We start from the raw sequence: 25771 nt of genomic DNA, 5'->3' as shown, positions 1-25771 counted from the left end.
AAGCGTCCTTATACGTAGAATATTGTATAGTATGGTTTATATATAATTTTGTATATGATTATAATTTTAATTATACATAAATTACAATATATGAGACACACATATACAATTATATAGAGATTGTACACATTATATACATTTATAAACTATATGATATATGTTATATATAAACAGATATAGTGTTACCTGTATGTTATAATCATATGGAATTATACTTACATCTATAATTATAGGTGATTAAAGATGACTATTATAATTTATAATAGGTATATGATTATATGGCTATAAATAATATGGTATATTATATTTATATTTTAATATATATTAATTAATATTCATGCTATGTATTTAATTTTGTTCCTTATATAATATAAAATGTATTAAATGTATATTATACATATAATATATAATATACATTATATTATATATTATAATTATATTAATAAGATATTAATATATATTATTTCCATGTATATAATTATGTTACAATATATAGTAAATTTATATGTAATTTATATAAAAATTATAATTAACATAATATAAATTTATCATAATATATAATATGATTGCCATACAATATATACAGTATAATACGTATAATCATATACAGTACAATATATAAGGTAATAATATATATCATTGTATACAGTATAATATATATTATAGAGTGCAGCCTCTAACAGTATATACAATGAATATTATATTTTATATACTTATATGTATATAATTTATATACAAATCATACATTACATTTATGTTTTCATGAATCTTATACAATTTGTAGTTAACATATCATGCACAGTGGAGACGCAAAAATGTTATTTGAGACCCCAATGCATAATTTTCTTTAACAGACTCTACGGAGTTTCAGCAAGACGGGAGATAGGATTCAAAAACTGGGGAAGAAAGGTGGCGTCTCCCCAGGCACCTTCTGGCCCCTCACGCGATGCCTGGGACGTGAGCACGGCGGTGGTGAAGGCTGCGCGCTGGGTGCCCAGTCGCAAGGAGTGTGGACTCCGGGAGCCGCAGCCCCTGGGCTCCGTGCAACAGCTCCTCCGACTAAGGACGGCCCCTCTCTCCTCGCCCAGGCAGCCCCTCACCTGTGACCCCAGACCCCTGCCCATTCCCTGACCCCCATCTCCTCTCCTTCCTCCTACCGACCCCATTCCTCCCAAGGCCCCACCTGCCCTTCCCTACTCATCCTAGAACCAGCTCTGCCCAGGACAGCAACCCCACCACTCACTGCACTCCTGCCGGACGGGCCCTGCGTCCTGACTCCCACCCCATCCACACACACCCCTGTCTTCTTTCCCAGGTCCCTTCCCCAGCTGTATCCGTGGGGCTCTCCAGAGAAGCAGAACCAATGGGATGTGTGGATGGAAAGAAGATAGGTAGATAACAGATGGATAGATGATAGATAGATTGATAGATAGATGACAGAGATGATAGATGGAGATGATAGATAGATGATAGATAGATACATATAGATATAGATACATATAGATAGATAGCCATGATATATCCTCCCTCCACTTTTGTTCTATTCAGACCTTCAACTGATTAGATGAGGCCCACCCACCCTGGGGAAGGCCACCTGCTTCACTCAGTCCACTGATTCACATGCTCATCTTGTCCAGAGACACCCTCCCAGACACACCCAGAATCACATCTGACCAGCTGTCTGGGCCCCTGTGATCTATAAAGTTAAGCTGACACAGAATTAACCATCACAGCTGGGAAGCAGCATCAATACCCGTGCGGAGGGGGAGAAACAGGGTGGACCCCCCACGTCTCTCTGCAAAGCCAGCCAGGAGAGGGCTCGCGGCTCTGGGGCTCTTCTTGGGAGCATCAGCCTGCAAGGAGAGGTCAGGGCGCTCACGCCCTCCTGTCTCGACAGAATCTGCGAGCCCCCCATACAGACATCGCCCAAGCTGGCAGGAAGCTGAGGAAACCTCTGTCGTTCCTCTCTCCGTGTGGCCTGTTCCAAACGCCTGACGGTAATAAGTCCCCACCAGAAGGAAAGAAGCCGTTTCATCTGGGCGCTTGGATGCGAACCCGTTTTCCTCACGGGGGCTCACCCCGACTATATCAACGGGCAGAATTCAACAGAAATCATTCTCCTTGCCCTCGGAGAGATGCAGCCGAGGGAAACAAAGACCTTCAGGGTCAGCTCCTGGGGTCCCTTCCTATTTACTGCACTCCGCAGAAATCCTTAGAATCCTTAGAATTCCTATAAACAAGGGGTCGCATTTGCAGGTGAATTGGGACGACCTTGGCTGCCTGGTGTTCACAAGGGAACGGAGGATGCTCTTCCCGCTCAGTAAAGCACATCTGATGCAAACAGTCCTCTTCCTTCCGCTTTGCTCGTCCTCGGATGTTTCTGAAATCCAACCCAGGTTTGTAGGCAAGACTGAGATGAAGATGGCAGTTACCCCTGGTGACCCCAAACCGGGTAATCCAGGAAGATGTCATCCTGAGATCCTTCAATTCATCCCATGTGCAGAGACCCTGTTTCCAAACACGGTCACAGTCACAGGTTCTGGAGATAAGGATGTGAGCACATTTGGGGGGGACCCCCACGGAACCCAGGCCACGCTAGTATTGCCATGTTGTAACCACATAATCAATCCATGAATGGGGGTTGTCCACAGCAACCCAAACGGCCAGCACACAAGATGGACAACCCTTCCTGCAAGGACCCAGAATGGAAATTAATCTCAGAAACACAGCTGCCCCTGAACGGATACCTTCCTGGAAGTGACAAGCTCGTGACTGCATGAAACCTCCGTATAAGCAGGTGCGGCGAGACACTCATTTTCTGCTTATTTTTATAAATTCCCGAACCTAGGTCGGAGGTCATAGAGTTCCTTTTCCAAAGAATATGCCTCAGCATCTCCGTATATAAATAACCTGCTTATTCAGGGGTAAGCAGACTCCAAAGGTTACAAACTGTGGGCAAAAAACCTGAAAGAGCGCATGTGCAGTCACAAAAGAAACAGTCTGCTCTGGAAATAAGCACGTGGGAGAAGAAGAAGCACTCGCCTGCGCTGCGGGGAGGGGGGGATCATGAACCAACACAGGTGGAAGCAGGGGATGTCCCCCACCCCATCATCACCCGCCTCACCTGGGGAAGGTCGTCCGGACCAACCAGTCTCCTCTGTAAACCAGGGATTGGATATGGGTTTGGACGCTGCATCAAGGTTCCCAAGACCCCCCAGGATTGACAAGTGTCTGGAAGGACTCAGGCTCGTTACAAGGTGGAACTCATGGTGGTGGTTTCGTCCCGTGAACGGATACAGAGCAAAATTAGCAAAGGGAAAGCTGTGTGGGGTGGATCCTGGGGGGAGCCAGGTGCAAGCTTCCAGGGGCATGTCCCTGTGGAGTCGCACAGGATGCACTGAAGTCCTCAAGCAACGAGCTGTGACCACATGTGTGAAATGTGGTCACCAGGGAATTTTAACTGAATACAGTAGCGCTCAAACACTGTGACTGTGCCCCCAGGGGACACTTGGCAATGTCTGCGGACAGTTTTGGTTTTCACCACTGGGGAGGGGATGCTCCTGGCACGTGGCGGGTGGAGACCAGGGAAGCTGCTGCACAGCCCACAGGGCTTGGGACGCCCCGCATCAGAGCGTCACCCAGCCCCGATGTCAGTAGTGCTGAGGCTGAGAAACTGTAACCTAACATGAGAGACTATCTATCTATCATCTATCTATCTATCTATCTATCTATCATCTCATGTATCTATCTATCATCTATCTATCATCTCATGTATCTATCTATCCATCCACCCATCCATCCTGTCTTATCTACCCATATATCCTCTCTCTATATATAATCTATCCATCCATCCATGTCTATGTATCTATGTATCTATCCATCCATCCATAACCTCTCTCCGCACCCATTTATCCATCTATCTATCCATCTATCTATCTATTCATCCATCTATCCATCCATATCTATCTATCTATCTACCTACCTATCTCAGTGGTTCATAACTGGGGATGACTTGGCCACCCAGGACACTTGACAATGTCTGGGGACATTTTTGGTTGTTACAACTTTGGGGAGGATCCTACTGGCTGCTGGCGGGTGGAGACCAGGGAATCTGCTCCACAGCCCACAGGACACAGGACGCCCCACAGCAGAGGGTCATCCAGCCCCAGATGTCAGCAGTGCTGAGGCTGAGACACCCTGTCTAGCATGAGAGACTATCTATCTATCTATCTATCTATCCATCCATCCATCCATTTATCTGTCTATGGCTGTGGTTCTAAACCAGAGATGACTTTGCCCCCAGGGGGACATATGACAATGTCTGCGGACGTTTTTGGTGTCACACTGGGGGGAGGGGGTGCTCCTGGCACCTGATGGGTGGAGACCAGGGAAGCTGCTGCACAGCCCACGGGGCCCGGGATGCCCCGCCTCAGAGAGTCACCCAGCCCCACATGTCAGCCGTTAAAACTGCTCTAAGGAAGTCCTACCACCATGAATTTTCAAAACATTCTTTTCTCTCAGTCTTTCCCAGACTTGGTACCAACGACATCTGGCACCTGAAAGGCCGCACATGCCCGGCTTGTCAGGAAAAGACTTTTAACGGGAAAACGCAGAGGTGGGTGGGAATGTGAAATTGGAAGAGGATGGCTGACTTCAGGAGGAAGACGGTTTACAACTCGGACACGAAAAGGCCAGGAGAAGAGCGAGGAACAGAACGGAAGGCTCAGGGGAGCAACCACGCCGGGAAGCGGGCGGCGTGGATTCGTGTATTAATTCAAAGCAGGAAGCGAGGATGCAGGGCGCCTCCCGGTGCAGCTGAGATGTTGGTCTGTGACGTGTCACGGGGAAGCCGGGGTTCACCTGGTCCAGCCTCACCGGCTCAGGAAGCCTCGTTAAAGTTGCTGAAAACGAACACGGGGGGCGTGAGCCACAGGCAACAGAAGCCACAGCTGAGGAGGCAGGAAACACAGGCTGTGGGGAACCCAGGGCTCTCAACTGAACCCGGGAGGGGATCAAAACCAGCCTGTGCAGTTAGACATACACGACCTTCTCCTCCCCTTTCACCTGGCCCTTCGTGGTCAGCAAACGTCACGGCCTTTGAAAAGTGCAGGACCTGCCCTCCGTGGACCCCGTGTGGCCGTCCCCCAGGGAATGACACACAAAGGGCCAAGCAAGAAGATGCCCTGAGCATCGCTCCCTGAATTCCCTCCTCCACCCTGCGCGCCCCCACCCCCAGCCCCAGGCAGCCACTGACCTGCTTCCCGTCACTATGGCATTGATCGCACCGCTTAGAACTTTCTAAGCAGGGGATTTCCAGACATTTACATTTTCCTAGAAATGGAAGGACACCGTGTGTTCTTTGGGGTTCTAGCTGCTTTTACTCTGCATCGTTGTTTGGAGATTCCTTCACCTTTCTCCTTCTCCTTCTTACACTTTCGTGCCAGGCTTCTTTTTTTTCTTTTTTTGCTTTTGCTTTCTTTTTTCTTGAACGGCCCATTTCAATGAATCAAAGAGGTAGATCCCTAGAATACATCCCCCCATCAATGCCACACAGTTAATCCCACACGTCTTTAACCGTAAAAAATAAAATCCTGTCCTAAAAAAGAGATTGGAAGCTACGTGTATGCTTTTATAAAGGAATGCCTTTCTAAACACGACGGACAGAGGTGGACACGGTGAACAGAGACTGGATGATTTGTTTTCCTACCAAATTAAAAATGGCAAATCAAAAAAACTTAAGCGGGAGGGATAAATTGGGAGACTAGGAGTGACATAGACACAGGACTATATATAACACAGATAACTAATAAGAACCTACTGTACAGCATGGAGAACTCTACTCGGTGCTCTGCAATGACCTATATGGGAAAAGAACCTAAAAAAAGAGTGAATACATGTATATGTATAACTGATTAACTTTGCTGTACACCTGAAACTAACACAACACTGTAAATCAACTCTACTCCAATAAAATTTTTTTTTAAATAAGTTAGGGACTTCCCTGGTGGCACAGTGGTTAAGAATCCGCCTGCCAATGCAGGGGACACGGGTTCGAGCCCTGCCCTGGGAAGACCCCACATGCCGTGGAGCAACTAAGCCCGTGTGCCACAGCTACTGAGCCTACGCTCTAGAGCCCGGGAGCCACAACTACTGAGCCCACGTGCCACAACTACTGAAGCCCGGGCGCCTAGAGCCCGTGCTCTGCAACAAGAGAAGCCACCGCAATGAGAAGCCCGCGCACCACAAGGAAGAGTAGCCCCCGCTCGCCGCAACTAGAGAAAGGCTGCACGCAGCAACGAAGACCCAGCACAGCCATTAATTGATTAATTAATTTTTAAAAGGTTAAAAAAACTTAAGTGGCAAATTACAAACTGATTGGAAACGGGCAAAGCAGGCAAACGGGCTTTTTGCACAAAGTCATCACGCTTTGCATGCAGGCCAGGACTCATATTTTTCCAGCTGAAACCCCCCCCCTTTCAAGTATTTATCAATAGGAAAAGTGCCTCAGAAACGCACAGTAATTAGCCCTGCGAGGAGGGTAACTGACACTTTTCCGATCCTTTCTTCCTTTCTCTACGTCCTGCTGTTTTCCACAGGGACTGTCTTCAATTTTGCTGTTTGAAGCCACTTGTGTTATTTCCGGGAGAGCCTCGTTTCTTGTCAACGGAGACTCTGTTCTCAGGCGGCCCTGGGGACCTGGCTGTCATGTCCAGCCACTCTCCTCCGGGCACAATTTGGACGGTTTCCGGAGTATCAAGAGCTCTGTGTGTAGCATCAGCTCGGGAGGTGGGCAGCCGGGATTGGAGTGGGATGTCTCTGCACGTGAAAACGCATCTGGGGAAAGGTGACTGCTAGCAGTGGCCGGCGGTCCAAGGCTGTGGTTTCCGCTTTCTTTTTTAATTAATCAATTAATTAATCAATCTATTTATTTATTTATTTTTGGCTGCGTTGGGTCTTCACTGCTGCGCGCTGGCTTTCTCTAGTTGTGGCGAGCGGGGGATTCTCTTGTTGCGGAGCACAGGCTCTAGGTGCGTGGGCTTCAGTAGTTGTGGCACGTGGGCTTCAGTAGTTGTGGCTCGCGGGCTCTAGAGCGCAGGCTCAGTAGTTGTGGCACACGGGCTTAGTTGCTCTGCGGCATGTGGGATCTTCCCGGACCAGGGCTCGAACCCGTGTCCCCTGCACTGGCAGGCGGATTCTTAACCACTGCGCCACCAGGGAAGTCCCTGTGGTTTCCTCTTGGTGCAGCCTGGTCTCCGGTACGCGACAGGGAAAAGTCCAGCAAGGCTGCAAGCAGCCCGGGGCCTAAATGATGCAGATAAAGAGGAGGGGGCGGGGGCATGGGGGTCGGACGGGCAGCCCTACTCAGCTGGCATGGGGAGAGGACCCCCTCTCGGGAAGCATCACTTAGCCCAAAAGCCAGCGTCGGCACCAACAAGCCACACGGGGGTGTGAAAGCATCTCACAAAAAAGGCATCGGGAGTGTGTTCTGGGCGGAAGGGATCCAACTCCTATTATTTTTACAGATCCTCCCGGTTTCCCAAAGTCCTTAGGATAAGCAGGGTCACGTTTATCGTCATACAAATGACCTGTCCCCTTTTCCTTCAAAAAGCATAAAAAGCGATAAAAGCCGAAAGGGAGTTGATTCTTTTCACGGGACAAATTAAGCGGAAGCGGCCAACGCATCCGACGGAAGCCAAAGCAGAGCCGAGGAACTGGGGATTCATCTGAGGAAACAGATACCTGGGGCCGACAATCCTGTAAAACGTTAGGTCTCCTGGTTGTGGCAGAAACGCGAATGGGAGTCCACGTGTCATAAAGACTAAGGTGCGCTCTTCGGTGGAACAGTCCCTCCGACTGGACCGGCACAGTCTTTCTGGGTGGAAGTCTGCCCACATACATGAGTCTTGGGTCCTCAGATCTGAGTCGGAAATCAGTATTTTAGTTATTTCTCGACCCCATATGGATCAAACCAGGGTCACTGTCGGTGGCTTTCTGGGACCAGCACACGCTGTGGGATTTATCGTCTGCCTGTGGGATGAAAAGTCTAATCCCTGAGTCATCCCCAGGGACCACACCTGAGGGTCCCACATCCCCTCCTGGGGCCCAGTCTGGGGTCTGGCTTGGAACCCGTTTGCTGAATGAATCAATCCGTCCATTAATGATTCAATGAGTGAGGACATCCATAGGTTATCTACAGTGAAAAAAGTCAGAAATGACCTAAATGTCCTTCCAAAACAGAAGCCATTCAATGTATTTACACAGCCATCAAAAACCACATGGTTAAGGAAACTTTCAGAATGTGGAGGAAAGACCCTAATGAAATAGTAGACAGACATGATCAGTCTATTTTTAAATGTTTGGTGCCTAGCAAAGAAATACACCAATCATAACTAGCGGTTATATCACCAAGATGTGCAACTTTTAAGCATACTATCTTTTTCCTAACTCTTATTGAAAATCCTCAAGTTTTGTGTTAAATTATAAAGAAAAAAACCATGCACTTTCAAAGCGGTTTTGTAGTTTCTTGCATTAAGTAACTGAAATTTATCTGATGCCTACGTTATACAAGAACTGGCCTTGACATCTCCGCATGTCCTGTCCCCGGGGGGCCACAGGTGGGCCAGTCAGCAGGCAGCCTGGGTGGGTGTGCCCTGCACCCCGCTCCCCCATGTCTGGCTCCATTGCTATGTCAGCTGTCCCGTCTGAGGCTCTGTTTCCTGTTCTCCCCACTTACAAATTCTCTTCCCCCCTCATCCGTAACTTCAGCCACGCCAGACGACTTCCTGGCCGGAAATGTTTCTTCCTGTCTACACCAAGGCCACGTGCTCTCGAGGCCCTCCCTCCTCACGCATTCCACCTAGAAGCAGCGGGGGACTCAGCTTCCCCCCACGTAATGAGCCAGGAGGACCTGATTTTCTGAGACTGGGGGGGCGTTGAGGGTGGACCTTGTGTCCACACCTCATTTATCGTCTCTCCAGGGGAGCAGTGATGTTTATTTCCTTCCTGGAAAACCACGCTTTCAACAAAACATTTCTACTAGTGCCTTCCCATCCAAAGGGCCAAAATATTCCCCAGGGTTATATAGTACCTTTTCACAAGCTGTCCCTCTGATGCTGGACCAACTCCATGGAAACCGGAAGTTGAATCCCTCTGTCCACAGCCTTTTATCTCCTTTCCATACACACTTGACATTAGGTTTGGGGGCCGTAGACTTTAAATAAAAGCTGGAGTTGTCTGTCTTAGTCGCAGGACCCCGGTATCCCCACGACAGAATTTTCATTCCCCCTTCCACCTAAGCTCAAATGGGGACACAGAGCCCAAGCTGGCTTGATTTGGAAAAACAAAGGACTGTGACATGTCCCTTAAAACAGTCCACACATCATCCCTCTTCCACGTAGCAACCGGGTGACTTCTAGTCATCCAATGACCATCAGACCCCAGCCCCAGCCCCAGCACTCCCGGGCTCAAAGCTCCGTGCTGATGCCCACTTCCAGAAAGTCAGTGATGGTCTGTGCCTCCGTTTCCCCATCCAGGAAGTGAGTATAAGAATGCCTGCCTTGGGGGAAGGTTGATAATGAAAATAATGAACGAAATGCGGAAAGCATGCAGGATGGTGCCCCGCACAGACTGCATGCCATATGGCTGTTAGCACTTTAAAAAAATATTATTATCATTATTAATCATTATTACAATAATTCTATAAACACAAGGGAGAAAATGGCTTCCTGAGATTACATATCTCAATGTGTGTTTAGCCAGACATAGAGAACAGACTTGTGGACATAGAGAACAGACTTGTGGACATAGAGAACAGACTGGTGGTTGCCAAGGCAGGTGTGGTGGGGAGGGAAGCATTGGGGGTTTGGGGTTAGCAGATGCAAACAATTATATATAGGCTGGATCAGCAACGAGGTCCTACTGTAGAGCCCATGGAACTCTACTCAATACCCTGTGATAAACCATGGAAAAGAATATAAAGAAGTATATCAGGTGTTTTGAACCCTGTGTTATTAAAAGCCAAAACAAATCAAGAAAGCAAGAAGAGAGAAATAAACAGAACAGGGAGAGAGGGGAAGGAAGGAAGGAAGGAAGAAGAAAAAGAGAGAAAGAGAGAAAGTTGAGTCAGGATTGGCAAACTCCATTGGAAAATGTAGGGGAAATTCATACCCAATTTAGGAAGATTTATACTCAAAATTTTTCTTTTATTCAGACTTTAATTCAGTTGTGCGGAATACCTCTTTCCATGGCCACCTGGAATAAATGAGGTGTCTCCGTAGTTGTAAAAATAATGCACAGAGATGCCAAGTATTTGAATAAATTGTAACATTGTAAAAAACAAAAGTGTTTAGAACACGTAAGTTGCCTATACTTATAGACAGACCACAGAATAAGCTTTCAGATTATACAGAGACAAGCAGTGTGACCGGGGATTAAAGACACGGACATAGTCTTATCATCCCGGACACACACGGGTGTAGACACACACGCAGGGTCATAAATACAGACCCGGAGATATCTACGGACAGGCGCCATCCTTGGATTATATATTATAGAACCAGGTATAAACAGATGCTGTACAATTACAGAAGTAATACATGTAGTCATACACTGGTCCAGTCTCCACGTAAAACAGCAGGACAATTACTAGAAGTCATAAGTCAGACACGAGTAGATGGGAAGCCACTTCCGACCCAGAATCCCCAGCAAAGCGAACGCCCCGAGCACCACCACCAGGCATCTTTCTTCGGGACAGACCACAAAGTGAATATATAACAAAGTGAATCAGTTATACATATACATATGTTCCCGTATCTCTTCCCTCTTGCGTCTCCCTCCCTCCCACCCTCCCTATCCCACCCCTCTAGGTGGTCACAGTGCACCAAGCTGATCTTCCTGTGCTATGTGGCTGCTTCCCACTAGCTATCTATTTTACGTTTGGTAGTGTGTATATGTCCATGCCACTCTCTCACTTTGTCACAGCTTACCCTTCTCCCTCCCCGTGCCCTCAAGTCCATCCTCTACGTCTGCATCTTTATTCCCATCTCACCCCTAGGTTCTTCATGACCTTTTTTTTTTTTTCTTAGATTCCATGTATCTGTGTTAGCATACGGTATTTGTTTCTCTCTTTCTGACTTACTTCACTCTGTATGACAGACTCTAGGTCCATCCACCTCACTACAAATAACTCAATTTCATTTCTTTTTATGGCTGAGTCATATTCCATTGTATATATGTACCACATCTGCTTTATCCATTCATCTGTTGATGGATACTTAGGTTGCTTCCATGTCCTGGCTATTGCAATCAACGTGATACACCATATTAACAAATTGAAGGAGAAAAACCATATGATCGTCTCGATAGATGCAGAGAAAGCTTTCGACAAAATTCAACACCCATTTATGATAAAAACCCTGCAGAAAGTAGGCATAGAGGGAACTTTCCTCAACATAATAAAGGCCATATATGACAAACCCACAGCCAACATCGTCCTCAATGGTGAAAAACTGAAACCATTTCCACTAAGATCAGGAACAAGACAAGGTTGCCCACTCTCACCACGCTTATTCAAAATAGTTTTGAAAGTTTTAGCCACAGCAATCAGAGAAGAAAAACAAATAAAAGGAATCCGTGTTGTGCTTTGTGGCCCAATTCTCGACGCCACCGAACGAATTATCCGGAAATTGTCACGCTCGAAAATCTCAGGTAAACAGCTCAGTGGAGAGGAAAGGAAAGACAGGGGCGGGGAAACAGGGAAGCATCCTCTTGGCTAACTGGGGTTGTACCATCTCGGCACAGACGTTTTAAAGGGGAGGGGGAGGCTGCCGACACGGCAGGCCTCATCAACGGAACATCTGTTTGCAAACACTCATCGAAGCCTTCCCTCCGTGATGAATTTCTAGAGACGACTCTGGTCGACAGAGCAGCTGGACGGGATGATGAGGCAGGAGCGCCCCCTGCTGTCCGTCGGGACACCTGCTCGCTCCCACCTGGAATGCGGCTTCCCGGATAGGACACCTGTGTCCTCCAGCTCCCTGCCACCCCTACCAGTGCAGGTTCCTCACCCTCCTGCTGCTTCTCCCGAGGCAGGTAGCAGGAATCCTAGCTTCCGCTCCCGGGGTGGGGGGGGTGGGTGTGGAACTGTCTGTCCCCTGTTCTCGATCCTCTGTCTGCACGGGTTACCCACCTGTCCTCCAAAGCCAGCAGGTTCCTTCTGCGGCCTGGGTCATCGCGTCTGCGCTGAGGGGAATGTGCCTGCAGTTCTTTATAGGGGATTTGTTTTAATGATGGAAAGAAGACGCAACATCAAACTGACCATTTTTAAGTGTCCAGCTCAGTGGTCTCGAGCATATTCATGTTGCACAACCATCTCCAGCGTCACCTCCAGAACTCTTTCATCTGCCCAGACTGAAACTGTCCCCATTAAACACCCACTCCCCAGCCCCAGGCACCCACCCTCCTTCTCTCTGTCTCTATGGATTTGACTCCCCTAGGGACCTCATATAAGTGGAAGCCTGCAGGATTTGTCCTTCTGTGACTGCCTTGTGTCACTGAGCCTCACGTCCTCAAGGTCCATCCACGTCGTGGCCTGCGTCAGAATTTCCCTCCCTTTTTAGGACTGAGTAATATTCCACTGTGTGCATGGACCCCATTCTGTGTGTCCATCACCCATGCATGAACATTTACGTTTATGGACGTTTACAGTCCATATTTTGGCCGTTGTGAATAACGCTGCAGTGAACGTGGGTGTGCAAAGACCTCTCCGAGTTTCTGATTCTTTTGGGTAAATACTCAAAGCCTGCATCCTATGGTAGTTCGGTGTTTAACTATTTGAGAAACCTCCATTCTGTTCTCTGCAGCAGACACACCATTGTACATTCCCACCAACACCACACAAGCATTCACGTTTCTCTACATCCTCGCCAACACTTGTTATTTTCTGGAGTCTCTTTTGATAGTAGCCATCCTGAGAGATGTGAACCTGTTTATGATTAATTTTAGAATCTATTTTCCCAACTGAAGTCTCCTATACTAATTAGGTTTTGATTTGCTGGTAGCTTGATGACTTGGGTGGCGGGTCAGGTATCTGGAGGATGGCTTTACTATTAATGACAAATTTTTAAAGCAATTTCTACTTTTCCAAAGCTAACCATTTCGTAGCCATGTCCATCTATAAGCATCATGAAGATCACTTATTATTCTAAAAAGTAAAATAATGTTCATAGCTGTACTATTTACAATAGCCAGGACATGGAAGCAACCTAAATGCCCATCGATAGAGGAAGAGATAAAGAAGATGTGGTACATATGGAATATGACTCAGCCGTAAAGAAGAATAAAATCATGCCATTTGCAGCAACGTGGATGGAGCTAGACACTGTCATATGAGGTAAAGTCAGTCAGACAAAGACAAATATCCTATGATGTCGCTTATCTGTGGAATCTAAAATATGGCACAGGGACTTCCCTGGAGGTCCAGCGGTTACGACTCTGCACTCCCAGTGCAGGCAGCCCGGGGTTCGATCCCTGGTCGGGGAACTAGATCCTACATGCCGCAACTAAAGATCCCGTGTGCCCCAACTAAGACCTGGCACAGCCAAATACATAAATAAATAAATATTTTTTTTAAAAAACCCTGCTATACGGATTTACATTTGTTAAAGAATCACATTAGAAAATTTAAAATAAACGGTGCCAAGGTATTGTCTAGCCGAGGGTGGCCCTTTGAAACTCTGATAACGTCCGAATAATACCCGTTTGTACAGTCTGGCACTGAAGAAGCCACTTGCTTCCTTCCTGTACGGGTCAGCGCCTTGGAGATCATAGATGAGACACTCCTACAGCGTGGGCTCGGCCAAGGGGAATCCCCAAGGGAGGGGGATGCACCCCCCCCCCAGGTCTCGAAGACCAAAGGAAAGAGCTGCTCAGTTTGGGGAGAAGAACCCAGGAGAAACCCGCTAGGCAGCAGCCCCTTCTCACCCATTGGCCGACGCCCCCTCCCCGAAATCAGGCAGTTAGAGAGCCAGGCAGGTGTCAGTCACATGGGCACAGGGCAGCCCAGAGATGAACCACAGTCGATCTGGAGGACCCCGTAAGCCTTCTCCAGCACAGTTTCATCACCAGCATCTCCACAGGGCAGGGGTTGGGGGTGACAGTCCCACCCTGGTGCATCGTTCTGAACAGGACAGACTCCGCTGCTTAGCAAACATCTCCCTGCATGCATTTGCACAAGCCCGGCAAGTCCATTTTTGCACACTCAGCCCCAGGGGTCCCATGAGATGCTAGGCGTGAAAGCTCTGTAAAAGAGGAGGGTTTGGGGTGTGCTTACTGACGTCTCCCTTCAATACCATATTTCCCTTCGATGCTCTTCCCATAGACACGGTCGTTCTGCAGGAGTGATGAAAGCCAAAAATGCAAACTTTTGTTTTAATTTTTTAAAAATATTTATTTATGTGGCCGCGCTGGGTCTTAGCTTGCGGCAGGCGGGATCGTCACTGCGGCGTGTGGGATCCAGTTCCCTGACCAGAGATCGAACCCGAGCCCCCTGCATTGGGAGCCCAGAGTCTAAACCGCTGGACCGCCAGGGAAGTCCCTTTTTTAAATTTTTAAAATGACTTTTTATTGGAGTGTGGTTACTTTACAATGCTGTGTTAGTTTCTGCTGTAAGGAGCCGTTAACTTACATGGATGGATGCATTCGGCCCTTGCACATAAAGGGGTTCCACTTTGTGCAGACTTGGGGCCCCACGTGGAGGATGCAGGAGGCATTGCAATGACCCAGGCAGCGGCAAACACGTTCTTTGGGAAATGTTCATCCGTTCAGCGTACATCGTCGTCCCCCGTGGAGGCTAATACGTCAGAGAAACAAAAGAGAGGGGTTTTCGTTTTCTGTGACGACCTTGTATAAGAACTGTGTGTGCGCGTGTGTGTGTTTTGTAGTCCAAAGGGTTCGTGCCGTGCTATGTTTCAGCAGCTTTTCTTCTACACAAGCTGACCGGGGGCTTCCATATCACCTCTGACCACGCAAGTTCCTTATTGGGGCAGAAACCCTCCAGAAACAGGTGGTGTTTCCGGCAATGGCTCCAGGGCCCTCCTGCGAGAGATGCAGCCGGCCCTACTGTGCACCAGGCCCAGGGTGTCTCTCCACGGGACAGGGTGTTGGCGGGGGGCAGTGTCCCCTCCCTTACTTAGAACCTGGAGAACGATGCCTTTTATTCTTACTTTGTAATCGCCCTTCACGGGGGAAAATGATGAAAAGGTACTTGTTTTCGTGAAACCTAACATTTTCGGGGGCAAAGGCATAAAGTGTGTGTGTCTTCTCCGTTTACGGCTACCCCAGCCTCCTCTGGTTGGTGACTGCCTGGTCCGTGGAGCCAACGTCCATTAAACCACCCAACGGCGCCATCTGCTGGCAGACAGGCATCCCGGTCCTGCCCCAAGTGATCCGGCGTCGCCGTGGCAACGGGAGGATGTCTCCCTCCAAGGCTCCAGGCTGTCCTGAGAGGTATTTGGGAAGAAGTCAGAGCAGGTGATTCCCGGTGCCCTGGAGGGTCCTTCCTGCTGAGTCCACCCGGTCCCTCCCCAGGCCACGGAGCTGGACCAACGCTGGGGAGCACAGTCTGGGACCAGCAGCTGGCTTTCCATCATCTTCTGAAGGTCTTTCCAATACCTGTTTCTCTTCCTACCCCCAAGGAGACAGCGTGACCCTCCCAGAGCCCTCAGCTCAGGAGGACTCTTAAGAAATTTACGCACCCCTAAGAGCCAGTCCTGTCGTTACTGCCACGAGTATCGGGGAAGCTGCAGTGTGACCACATCCTAACCCAGTCTCCCTAGCCCGGCACTGTGGGCACTGGGGGCTGCTGGGCCACTCTCTGATGTGGGGTACCCTGTGCACTGTGGGGTGTCGGGCAGCATCCCTGGTACCCAGTTACCAGCTGCCAGCAGCGTCCTCCAGTCCAGCGTGACAGCCCAAGACGCCTCCAGACACTGCCAGGTGTGTCCCCAGCGGGGGGCGGGGGGCAAAATCACCCCAGCTGAGAAGCATTGGTTGGACGTAGTCAAAGAATCGCAGGGCATTTAAGACGAACTTTGGAGATTACCCAGTCCCGTCTGTTAAATTTGAAGGGTGAGGGTGCAGAGAAGGTAGGTGACGTGCCCGAGGTCAGCTTCCTGCTGGCTAGAAATTCCGGGCCTGCAAAGCCGTGCTCCTCCGCTTCCGAGGGCTGCCCCCGGCTTCAGCACCATCGACGGCTTCCCTTGCAGAGTTCCGGCCACATCCAGAGAAATATGCAAACCGGCAGGCGCTGTGTTTGCATCTCAGACACAAGGGGGGTGAGCGGCAAGGTGACCGTGGTTGCTGTGGGCAGCGGCCCCGGTGCCAGGTCCCTCCCGGGCGTGGCTTCACCCAGGAAACACGGCGGCTTTATTTATTTATTTTTGTAATTTTTTTTTTTTTTTTTAAAGAGCCTAAATCAGCTCTCCTACAAGAGCTGGGGAGAAATATGTGTGAGGGGGTCAGATTACAAGCTGGACTTCTCTGCCTGGACCTTTCATCAGCATTTGGTTTTCGAATCATGCAAATGTGTTAGTCCTCCAAGAATTAACACATAAAAAGCAGAGGCAAAGCCTAAACACTGGAAGCAAACCAAAGACCAGGAGCCGATCCATCGGCGACATCACCTCCGGGCGACAACTGCAGTTTCTGTGACCCTGGACGCACCAATTCGTGGATATTCTAAACAGAAGAACTGCAGACAAGGCACAGCACGGCCTGGCAGTTCTCTTGTTTGCAGTAACCTTGGTTTTGCTCCTTTGGGATGACGTCATGTACAGATCAGGACAGGCAAACAAGTACTATTGATGATCTTAGGAGCATGGCTCCGGGCGTAGGACACCACACAAGGACGGGGTTAGAAACACTGAGTAGCTGCCCGGTAACGTCCCTATGGATGGAAATGTAAATAATTCAGCGTGTTCAATCCATTTCCTAGCTCTCTCCGCGGAAGGGGTCTAGAAACACTGCCCTCCCAGCAAGGGCAACTCCGCCTCTGAAAATGATTCTCCACCAACAGAACCACAGTTTCTGGGGAAAATGGACGATTCTGGAGAGGGAGAAGCAATGCAAAAGCCTGAGGCATGGTGACGTCCCGAAAGCAAGGAAACCTTCAGCAGTCGGCTGTGACTGTGACCTCATCACACACAGAGGCTGTGCCCACTCCCTCGTGGACCCGCAGCATCGTGACCTCACAGGATACTGTCCCCATCACACACAGCGGCTACCTCCATCTTTCGTTGGGATACGCTCCAGGATGGTTATCAATGCCATTTTTTTGTCGGTTTTAATTACTGCTGTGGAAGGAGAGCCATTTGGTTGGACGACTCCCCTTACCTGTGACATGAACTCAGTCCCCGGCACCCCAAGGAGAGTCTGCCAACCCTGCCCCGAGTTGACAGCACAGCGACACCCAGCCCTACCACATATCTGTCTTGCAGGCTTGACAGATTCTCACCAGCAAGTGTGAACACTTCTCATCCGTCCAGTCATGCAGGGCCCTGGCCAGGATGCACAGATCCGGCTCTGGAAGGCAGTCTTTAAAGAAATCTCCTGCGACCCAGGGCGAGTGCCCTGGGGTCAGCCTGCATCTCAATCCCGTTGGACCACACCAACACCCAGCAGGGAAAGGCCACCTGTATGGACCGAGCTTTCCCAGATCTTCCCAGCTGGTGACCCTTCAACCAGCCCCTGAACAAAAAGAAATCTCAGTGAAGACAGGACCATTCCGAACGATGTTTGGGGGCCCCTTTCCCTCCATCAGATCTGGACAATTGTTTTATTTTTATTTTGTTTCCGAAGGTCTCGTGTAAACAGACAGCATCCTTTAAGCCATGGATTTCAGGAGGTCCCTGGCAATGGATCAGAAGCTCCATTCCGATGAGTCAAACTGGACCAACAAGGTCCATACGTGTTTCCCTGACTGAATAAAGATGCCCACGAGACTCTTATCTGTAGGTGATGGCCAACACTCAACTCTCCTCCCATTTTTCCTGCAAGAAGTATCAATGTGGGAAGAGAGCTTGGATAGCCCTGAGCCGTACAGGGTTACCTCAGCTGACCTGTGTGGTCCATGCTCTGCAAATTCACGGGAATTGGGGAGGATGTCTTGGATGACATAGATGCTATCCCCTGGATCTCTTTCATGTGCTGAGTATCCCAGGAAACATGGACCCCAGAATATTCCCCCATGAGACAGGGCACGGAGAAGGAGGTTCCTCCAAATGGGTTTTCTTCCACTCAGTGAAGAAAGACAGGGGTTTTTCTTAGAAAACTACGGCCCAAGGGCCAAATTCGGTCAGGCGTCTGTTTGCCTACAGCCTGGAGAGAATGCAGACCCAGGAATGAAGGTAGACATGCCTGCACCTTCTACCAGCTGCCCTTGGGGACCAATCGCAGACACCCAGCCTCAACGGGGTAACAGCACAAAATAAAGTAGAATTTCACTTAATTCCCCAACCTCCAGAGTCTGCTTCTTCACCCCATTTTCCAAATGAGGCACCGAAGTAACACTGATCGTGTGTCTCCAAGAAGTAGGAGGAAGACTCCCCAGGGGTGGGATTAGGCTTAAGATCAGGGTGAGGCGCTGCCTCTGCGCACAAAATCTAAGGGGCCCCAAAACTTGGGCATTGAGGTTCAATGTATTTTAATACAATGGCTTTAGAAATCAACATTAAGGACTTCCCTGGTGGCGCAGTGGTTAAGAATCCACCTGCCAATGCAGGGGACACGGGTTCGAGCCCTGAGCCGGGAAGATCCCACATGCCAGGGAGTGACTAAGCCCGTGCGCCATAACTACTGAGCCTGCGCTCTAGAGCCCGCGAGCCACGACGACTGAGCCTGCGAGCCACAACTACTGAAGCCCGCACGCCTAGAGCCCGTGCTCCACAACAAGAGAAGCCACCGCAATGAGAAGCCCGCGCACCTCAACGAAGAGTAGCCCCCGCTCGCCACAACTAGAGAAATCCCGCACGCAGCAACGAAGACCCAGCACTGCCAAAAATAAATAAAAATTAAAAAGAATTTTTAAAAAATCAGCATTAAGCCCCCCACACCCCCCAACAAATTCCTGATGGTCAAAATTTCAGAATTTTAAATATTTATTTTTATTTATGTATTCATTTAGGCTGCACCGGGTCTTAGTTGCAGCACGCAGGATCTTTAGTTGTGGCGTGCAGACTTTTTAGTTGCAGCTAGTCTAACTGCGGGGTCTAGTTCCCCGACCAGGGATCGAACCTGGGCCCCCTGCATTGGGAGTGTGGAGTCTTAGCCACTGGACCACCAGGGACGTCCCCAAATTTCAGAATTTTCAATAAAGATGGTATCCAGCCCTTGAAGGACACGATTCAGCACATTCTTGTCACCTTGAAATCAGCCTATCGGATCCAGAGCTACTCAAAAGGAGATGATCCTTCGTCTGGATCAGTCAACATTTCGGGAATGTCTACCCCACATCTGGCCCCAGATGCAACGCTGATGGCCTGTCCCATGAGATGCCATGAACTTGGCAGTGATTTTTTTTTAAAGATCTTTTGCTGTAGATCATTTTATTGAATTTGTTACAATATTGATTCGGTTTTATGTTTTGGTGTTTTGGCCATGAGGCATGTGGGATCTTAGCTCCCCGACCAGGGATCGAACCCGCACCCTCTGCATTGGAAGATGAAATCTTAACCACTGGACCGCCAGGGAAGTCCCGTGCAGGTGATTTTTTTTAAAAAAAACATAATAGCGAGGGACTTCCCTGGCGGTCCAGTGGTTAAGACTGCACGCTTCCACTGCAGGTGGCACAGGTTCCATCCCTGGCTGGGGAGCTAAGATCCCGCAAGCCGTATGGTGTGGCCCAAAATAATCATCATCATCATAGTGAATTTACAGCAGATCTAAGAGTGGATGGAAATGATACCCCCACCTGGTGTTTTTCTTCTGAGCGAGCAGAAAAATAGAAGCACGAAAGGCCAGTTTCCTCCATAAATGGAGGTACAGGGCGTCTGCTGGTAAGACCTTAGTTCCTGGGACAGCATCTCTGGGAGCCGCACCCCGCATTTCCAAAGCAAGAGGAAGTCCCTTCCAGCTCTCGGCAAAGCTGCTGTGGTCTCTGAGCCTTGGAAAGCCCGAGAAGCTTCTCAAGCTTCTGAGTCAGGAACTGACCCCTGACCCTACCTTCAACCCATGTCATTTACTGTCATTCATAAGTGACCTGGATTAGACACCTGTGTGGGTGCCCTGCGGTGGCCGTAAGAAATGGCCACAGACCAGGAAATCCATCCTCCCCCATCCTGGAGACCAGACATGTGAGGTCAAGGTGTCCCAGGGCCGCGCTCCCTCCAGAGGCCCCAGGGGAGGGTTATTCCTGCCTCCTCCAGCTCCTGGGGGCTCCAGGCGTCCCTGGGCTTGTGGCCGCATCCCTCCCCTCTGTGCCTCTGTCTTCTCGGGGCTTCTCCTCTGTGTCTGTGTTTCTCCTCTTCTGTCTCTTAGAAGGACCCTGTCATTGGATGTAGGGTCACCCTCCTCCAGGAGGACCTCATCTCAGACCCTTCACTTCATCACATCTGCAAGGACCCTATTTCCTAATAAGGTCCCATTCACATATTCTAGGTGGACATGAATTTTGACGGGACACTGTTGAACCCAGTACAATACTCAAGAAAGAATTAATTGTAAGAAAACAATATACCCTCCCAGAGTTTTCCATCTGTCATGACTCACAGTTCTAGGTTGAGGGGAAGTATATTTGGAGGGTGAAGGAACCCACTCTGACCATCCACTGCCGCCTTCTCCCACGCCCCCCCGGGACGCATGTTTCCCCGTGGACACAGACAGCGCTTGGAAACCCACCTTCACAGAGGCCGATCCGTTCATCCTCCGGGAATGAGAAGTGCCTCTTTGCCATCTGGACCACGTCCGGGATGTCAAACACGGTGACCTGAGACCCCGGGTACAGAGACATGCACACCTTGGCCACAGCCCCGGAACCACCTGCAAGCGGACACAGGACGTGACAGGGTGGGGACCTGGGTGGTACCCACACTCTGGTCTCCATAGTTACAGGTTCACCTACGGGCCCTGGAATCTAGGGGGTCTTCCTGGTTGGGCCAACCCGCATGCCAACCTTCCACACAGACTCTGACCTGACTGTGTCCTCTCGTGCCAGGGAATTTGTCCACCCGAAGACAACAGCCAAGCAGAGGAAGCCCTGGGCAAATGCTGGAGTGAGATGTGCCCGTGGGTCCCTGTGGGGGACATTTCCAGGGGACGCCCCAGTGAGAAACAAGGGGGGCCCTCCCAGCCAACGGCATGCACGTCCCAGGTCCTGGAGACCCTCCTGTCTTGTGTTTTCATGCCCAGCTGGCCCCAGGGCAGAGCAATTGCAAGCCTGCTCTTGCTTAGAGGAGCCTGCTACCAGCGAACATGGCAAAGACACCCCTTGTGCACCAGAGATGATTTTCTGAAGCCTCACATCCCTACCCGAAGGGCGACCCGTGCTTTCCGTCCCTCCTCTATGGGAAGGCAGTGCTGGGTCAGGAGGGAGCTGCGGGGTCTCCTGAAACCAGACCGAGGGTTGGTGCTCACCGCTGCCGTTTTGCCCTCAACCGAGCCCCACCCCCTTATCCCGTAAGACAGGGAGAACGACCACCCACCCAGTCCTGCGTCTGTTCTGGGAGCTTCCCAGTGTCCAACGTGCAGGCTTGGCCGGCCTTCCTTCTCATCCCCGCCAGCATCACAACGGAGGAGTGACATCTGCCCCCCAGGACCCCAGTAAACTCTCCTGATCCTTGCAGGCTCACACGGTGTTTTCCTCCAACAGGAAGGCAGCGTGAGAAGACTCTGCTCTCGGAGTTTCAGCAGACCAGCCTGCAACCCCGCCCAGAGGATTCTCACTGCTGTCTACACGGAGAACCACATCTGTGTCCCACGCCCTCGTCCTTGGAGCCGGTGCTAGTTGGCTGCAGTGAAAGGAGCTAGGACCACAACAGCCTTTGGGAAGTGACAGAAAGATGCTCCCCACTGTCCTACTGGGATATCCATCTTCTTCCTTCGCTGGGTCACCGGGAACTATTAAAACCAGGGTGTCCTTGTGCACTGATGGTGGAGATGTAAATTGACGCAGCCACTATTGAGAACAGTACACAGGTTCCTCAGAAAACTACAAAATATAGTTGCCGTATGAACTTGCAATTCCACTCTTGGGCGTGTGTCCGGAGAAAACCATAATCTGAGAAGATCCCAAGATGCACCCCCAATGTTCACTGCAGCACTGTTTCCATGCAGGACATGGCAGCAACCTACATGTCCACTGACAGAGGAATGGATAAAAAAGATGTGGTGCATATATACAGTGGAATACTACTCAGCCATAAAAAAGAATGAAATGATGCCATTTGCAGCGACATGCACGGACCTGGAGATGATCATACTAAGTGAAGTAAGTCAGAGAAAGACAAATACCATATGATATCACTTCTACGTGGAATCTAAAATATGACATAAATGAACTTATGTATGAAACAGAAACAGACTCACAGACACAGAGAACAGACTAGTGGTTGCCAAGGGGGAGGGGGTGGGGGAGGGAAGGTCAGGATTAGCAGATGCAGCCTCGTATATATAGGATGGATACACAGCAAGGTCCTACTGCAGAGCACGGGGAACTAACTACATGCAATACCCTGGGATAAACCATCATGGAAAAGAATATTAAAGATTGTATAAATATGTATAACTGAGTCGGTTTGCTGCACAGCAGACGGTAACACAACACTGTCAATCAACTACACTCCAATAAAATTATAAAATATAAGCAAAACCCTATCAGAGCAGGTGCTTGGGACCTGCCTGGCGGTCCAGTGGTTAAGACTCCTGCACTTCTACTGCAGGGGGCTCGGGTTCAACCCCTGGCTGGGGAGCTAAGAGCCCGCAGCGAGGCCAAAAAAAAAAAGAAAAAAGCAGGTGCTTGGCGTTACCTGTAGATGGCAGTGAAGAGCTCCTCGGAGGGAACCCCAAAGGCCTTCAGATACCGGTTCCTCCTGTCTCGGAAATCGGGGGCGCGCATCACTCGGGTTCTGAGACTTTACTGCACATTAGGTACCACACACTGGTGCTCTCAGACCCTATCCTTACATCGCAGACAGAGCAAACAGGAAACAAGTAACCCAAGACACTCACGAATTCATTTCTAGTTTGCAAAAAATAACTCCACATTCAGAGCTGCACGTTACCCGTCTTGCAGGCCTCTCTGATGTGAGGAAAGAAGAAACGAGGGACAGTCTAAAGACAGTGTAAAGATGCCGTGAAATGAGGCGATGCCTCGGTCCAGGAGGACTCAGCCCCTGGCACCTGGGGATGGGGCCGTCCTTGTAGCTGGAGGGCCAGCGGGTCTACCCACAGCTTCCTGCTACTCCCCTGAGGCCGGTGGGGGGGGATTTCTGGGTCCTCCTGGGCCCCGCTGCCTGATGTACAGGTGAGCTGGCTCCCCGCGGTGTGTCCTCCTTCCATCCTGGATCTAGTCTGGCTGCAGTCAGCCCCCTGCTCCTTTCATGGATATGAGGTGACCCAGCCTTCGGTCAGGTGAGGCATCTCTTTCCACCTGACCTTCGGGAGACACTGATGAAAATTACACAGCAGCAGAAATACGTGCCTCCGCGTGGGACCCAGATACACCAGCACGAGGCAGGAGGAAGGAGCCTGTTACTCTCCGTTGCTCCGAAACCAGAGGCTCCTTTTGCCCGTGGGGCAAAGCACTGAAGTCCCTCGGACCGACTCCAGAGGGTCCAGCAAGGGCTGCGGAGATGTGGCGGCGCCGCTGGTTACTCGCACCCTCGGGCGGAGTCCACTGGGCTGTGTCCAGCTCCTCACGGCTTCCTTCTTTAACTGAATGGGCCCCAAGGTCAAAAGCTCAGGGGGCGTCCCCTTGAAATCGCGACATCCTGCTTCTCGTAAAACACAAAGTTCGGAAGCTGGGGCGGCTGTCACCCCATGGCCGCGTGGGCACAACGTGTGGGAGCTGACGGGGGGCTGATCCCTTAGACGGGCGTCCACGCTCTGCCGTGCCACTGCCCCTACTGTGCCCTCTTGTCTGGTTGTGACACGAGACCCCTGACGCTTTGGTCTCCCTCAGAGACTCACTGAGAGTCCCCTTGGCTCCAAGCTGTGGGCCCGACCCTGACGCACTTTGTGCACCGGCCCTGGGCCACCTGGGGACGCTCAGAACAGCATCGACGCCACGTGCGCGGTGAGTCTCACGTGGGTGTGATCTTGGAAGAGAAACGTGAAATCAAACAGTGACGATAAGAGTGAATCTGATGAGCTGTACCTTTTCCAAAACCAGCGGCAGAACTGGGTCCTCGGGTTCTCACGGCTAAGCTACCGGAGGCTCAAGATGGGGTTTAAGTTAAAATAATTAAGAAAGAAAATGGAGAGCCACGGTTCTCAACAATGTCAATGTCTTCAGTTGGTTGTCACAACTGGGGGAGGGGCAGCTCCTGGCACCCGGCGGGTGGGGACCAGGGAAGCTGCTGCACAGCCCACAGGGCCCGGGACGTCCACATCAGAGGGTCACCCAGCCCCGATGTCAGTCGTGCTGAGAAACCCTGACCTAGCATCAGAGATTCTCTCTATCAGTCACCTATTATAATTCCACTAGCTGTCGCTTATTGTCTATCTATCTATCTATCTATTCAGCCAGGGTTCCCCAACCCCTGGGCCGCGGACCAGTACCGGTCCATGGCCTGTCAGGAACTGGGCCACACAGCAGGGGGCAGACGAGCGAAGCTTCATCTGCCGCTCCCCACGGCTCGCATTACCGTCTGAACCATCCCGCCATCGCTTGCGTTACTGCCCGAATTATCCTGCCAGCCCCCTCGCCCCGTCTGTGGAGAAACTGTCTTCCATGAAACCGGGCCTTGGTGTCAAAAGGTTGGGGACTGCTGTATTCATCTATCTCTCTATCATCTATCTAGACCCACCTATCAATATTTATCATCTTCTATCAGTATTTACCAATAATGTCCATCCATCATCATCTATCTCTCAAACTATGCATATTACCTATCAATCATCTGTCAATATCTATCATCTATTGATCACTATCTATCAGTACTTATCTATCAGCATTTATCTAACAATATTTATCTATCATTAACATCTACCTATAGATTCACTATCTATAGATCCATCTATCTACCTATCATCTATCCATACCTAACAATAGCTATCATTTTATCAATATCTATCTATATCTATCAATCACCTATCAAACTGTCAATATTGTCTATCAATCATCTATCATCTATAATGTATCATTACTTATCTATCAGTATTTATCTAATAATATTGATCTACCAATATCTATCACTTAACTATAGCTCTATCCATCTGTCTCTACCGTAGTGATTCCCAGTTACAACTGATTTTGCCCCCAGGAGACACCTGTCAATGTCTGGGGACATTGTTGGTTGTCTCACTGGGGGGAGGGGGTGCTCCTGGCACCTGGCGGGTGGAGACCAGGGAAGCTGCTCCGCCCCCCACAGGACCCAGGACGCCCCACATCAGAGGGTCACCCAGCCCCACCCAGCCAGTGGGGTGAGGCTGAGAAGCCCGGTGTGCGGCACAGCCATCACATGCAGAGAGCAGCACGCAGGGTTTTCCACCGTATGTTCCAGATTATCTTCCTGCTTTGCCCTGGGGCACCCCCGCTTCCCCTGGAGACTCCTGAAGCACA

At 49.9% G+C, this 25771-nt stretch overlaps 1 protein-coding gene across 2 annotated transcripts in view; it reads right to left on the bottom strand.

Moving 5' to 3' along the window:
• Positions 1 to 574: 574 nt before the first annotated feature.
• The window catches only part of LOC137217806 (acetylserotonin O-methyltransferase-like), a 31760-nt gene continuing 6563 nt past the window's right edge, over positions 575 to 25771 (bottom strand). Inside the window, exons 3-6 of one of the 2 annotated variants that reach the window (XR_010940260.1) lie at positions 20890 to 21030; positions 14684 to 14848; positions 5255 to 5331; positions 575 to 4901 (exon numbers count right to left, since the gene is read on the bottom strand). Coding sequence is in view for 1 of the 2 variants with exons in the window: in XM_067724768.1 (XP_067580869.1) it covers positions 14820 to 14848; positions 20890 to 21030 (170 nt within the window). In the remaining variant the exon portion in view is untranslated. Of the gene's footprint in view, positions 4902 to 5254; positions 5332 to 13246; positions 14849 to 20889; positions 21031 to 25771 lie in introns of those variants that run through there. The other variant, XM_067724768.1, reaches the window with a different exon arrangement.

This window comes from Pseudorca crassidens, chromosome Y, assembly GCF_039906515.1.
Source record: "Pseudorca crassidens isolate mPseCra1 chromosome Y, mPseCra1.hap1, whole genome shotgun sequence".
Taxonomy (NCBI): Eukaryota; Metazoa; Chordata; class Mammalia; order Artiodactyla; family Delphinidae; genus Pseudorca; species Pseudorca crassidens.
Note: the sequence above shows the minus strand (reverse complement) of the source record. Positions and strands in the feature narration are given on the sequence as shown.